This window comes from Triticum urartu, chromosome 3A (assembly GCF_056163025.1).
Source record: "Triticum urartu cultivar PI428250 chromosome 3A, HENAU_Tu73, whole genome shotgun sequence".
Lineage (NCBI taxonomy): Eukaryota > Viridiplantae > Streptophyta > Magnoliopsida > Poales > Poaceae > Triticum > Triticum urartu.
Genome location: NC_141875.1, coordinates 626,866,959 through 626,869,795, shown reverse-complemented (window position 1 = coordinate 626,869,795; position 2,837 = coordinate 626,866,959). Strand labels below are relative to the sequence as shown.

At 54.6% G+C, this 2,837-nt stretch overlaps 1 protein-coding gene across 1 annotated transcript; it reads right to left on the bottom strand.

The window, feature by feature from the left end:
- Positions 1-388: 388 nt before the first annotated feature.
- Positions 389-2,159, bottom strand: LOC125548929 (gibberellin 20 oxidase 3-like). The gene is made up of 2 exons (XM_048712445.2): positions 1,536-2,159; positions 389-1,163 (listed from the first exon to the last, which is right to left on the bottom strand). Exons 1-2 carry the CDS (start codon positions 2,018-2,020, stop codon positions 572-574), a joined length of 1,077 nt encoding a protein of 358 aa, XP_048568402.2. The 5' UTR covers positions 2,021-2,159; the 3' UTR covers positions 389-571.
- Between the last annotated feature and the right edge of the window lie 678 nt (positions 2,160-2,837).

The following is a 2,837-nucleotide window of genomic DNA, read 5'->3' as shown; positions in this document are numbered from 1 at the left end:
CAACCTCAAGATCTCTGAAGACGGCGGTTTCTCTTCTCCGGCCAAGAAGCGTAACACCGACGGCAATACCATGGTGAACAGCCCCGTGTCCACCCTCACAATATGCTGGTCACCCCAGGCGACCCTGGCACCACCACTCAAGAGGAGGGGAGCGAGCGAGTCATGTGGTGTGATCATTGGTTGACAGGCGTCTATGTTGCCTCCGGTGTGCTTTCATTTGTCCTTTGGCTCCTGTCGAGCAGGGTTGTAATTTCTCTGTTTTTAGTCCGAATGGTGAACCTTAGTTTTCAGTAGATTTTTCGAACAAAATAAACGCTATATGGTTTCATTCTGGTTAATGGAACCGCGGAGGAGCCTCTCTGTTCTTCTAAAAAAAGAGAAGGAAGAATTGTGCCAAGGATCAATATTAAAATCTCTAAATTCACATCATGTCTCATCATTATATAAAAAACAAGACATCCGGTTCTTTTACATTCAATCAAAATCCACATCCATCCAAATTGTCTCTGCTCCATTTTAGATGGTATCTTTATTAGATTTCACCTGCTTCCTTTTCTGGCCGGTTTCCCGTCTATCCTTTGCGGCCCTGATTGATCCACGCGGCGAAGGCATCCAGGGTCCTCCAGTCAGAGCGGTAGTGCTTCTGCGTGAACTCGAGGAACTCACGCCAAGTGAAGTCCGGGTACGCGCGCGGGCGGCCGTCGATGGCGAGCAGCTCGGCCGGCGGCGCAACGGGGCGGTCCAGCTGCGGGTTGAGGAAGAAGGTGAGCGACCTGCGGGCCAGGCTGCTGTTGACGACGGCGCGGTGGAGGCAGCTGATGTGGCGCCCGTTGGTGAGCGCGGAGAAGGTGTCGCCGATGTTGACGACGAAGGCGTCGCCCCGGGGCCGCACGGCGCGCCACGCGCCGCCGGTGAACACCTCCAGCCCGCCGACGTCGTCCTGGTGGAGCAGCGTCAGCGACGTCGGGTCGTGGTGCGGGCCCGTGCCCAGCGTCAGGTGCGGCTGCTGGCACGGCGGGTAGTGGTTCAGCCGCATCAGGGAGGCGTCGCCGGCGAAGAAGCCCCGCAGCGCGCCGCGGCCGAGGCCCAGGCACGCCGCCAGGACGTCCGTGACGTCCAGCGCCAGGCGCGTCATCTCGTCGCAGTACTCCTGCCACACCTCTCTGCATGCATGCATGCATTTCCAAGCATAAATATGCATGCACCCCTATGGTTTGACTACATGCCAAATATCGTTCGTAAAAATGTAGACCTTTGCTGAGCTTTTTCTAGGGCTATCTTCTGCTAGCTCGGATGCGGCTCTACACTGCTTCTACTTCAAGATTCCTTGTCGTTATGGGTACTTGTAAGACAAGTTTGGCCTTGTCGAATGAAAAATCAGGGCACGATCGTCCTCTTGTATACATCACTAAGAAAGTAGTAATAACGTATATGCATGGATTGGTTTGGAAAGCAATAGCGGCTATGTCTAGTGTACGCAATTACGCATGGATTTAGCTAGAAAGAGAGAGAGAGTGACGTAAGTGGGCACGTACCCCATGTCACGGTACTCCTCGCCGAGGACGGCGACGAAGTAGTCGACGACCTTGCGGGCGCCCTCCGGCGCGGCGGAGCAGTTGAAGGACATGGTCTCCTTCCAGGGGAGCTTGCTGCCGAACCGCCCCACGAAGCTGCCGGCGTACCCGTGGTTCTCGCCGAGGCGGCGCTGCGCGCGCTGCTTCTCGGCGAGCGGCAGCGCGTAGAAGGCGTCGCAGCACCGGTACGCCTTGGCGAGCAGCGCCGGGTCCACGCCGTGGTTCACGACCTGGAAGAACCCGTGCTTCTCGCACGCGGCGGCCAGGTCACGGAGGCCGCCAGTGGCAGCGCCGTCGCCCGCCAGGAACCCGGCGATGTGGACGACCGGGACGGCGATCTCCTCCACGCCGTGGACGGACGGGGCCTCGTCGGCTGGCCAGACGAACTGCGGCGGGATGTCGTCCTTCCGGCTGAGGACCGCCGCGTCGAACACGAGAGTGGCCATTCGCGCTGGATCTGGGGGGCCGGCCGACGGCGATCGAGGTGGTGGATTGGCGCGGCGGGGGTTTTGCACGCTACGATAGTATGCAAGCTTGGCTTGGTTGGTGCTTCGCAGGTGGACGCCTCGCGTGGATATATAGTGTGAGAATGTGAGACTGGAGAAGGATCGAGATGCTGTGATCGGCGCTTCATGCCTCGGGTGCCGTGTTCACGCACGTGTCCCGGGAGGGCGAGTAGCCATTTTTGGGAAAGGTTGATGAGGAATTAATATCGTCTCTATCCAATATCCATGGAAATCTATATGCACGTGTCACAAAAAAGGATATAGAGCCGATATTTTTCTTTTGACATACAAAGATAATGCGCATTCTTTACACAATACTAGTACTAAATATTGTACTTTTTTTAGGGGGATACAATATATTTCAGTATGTGTAGAAAGATGCATAGAAGACCTTAGACGCCTCCACCAACAATGAAACCCTCATGGGCCGGCCCCGGGCCTGTACAGCCGATGCAACACCTGCACAGGGCCGCAGCCCACATATTCAGCCTAGTGGAAAGCATAGTTTTCCTTTCCTCTTCAGCCTTCGGCCTACCAAAGACACACATGTTTTTCAGCCCACATAATACTCCGTCCGTTCCTAAATATTTGTTTTTTTAGAGATTTTAAATAAACTATCACATACGGATATATATAGACATATTTTAGAATGTAGATTCATTTATTTTGTTCTGTATGTAGTCATTTGTTGAAATTTCTAGAAAGACAAATAGTACTCCCTCCGTCCGGAAATACTTGTCGGAGGAATGGACGTATC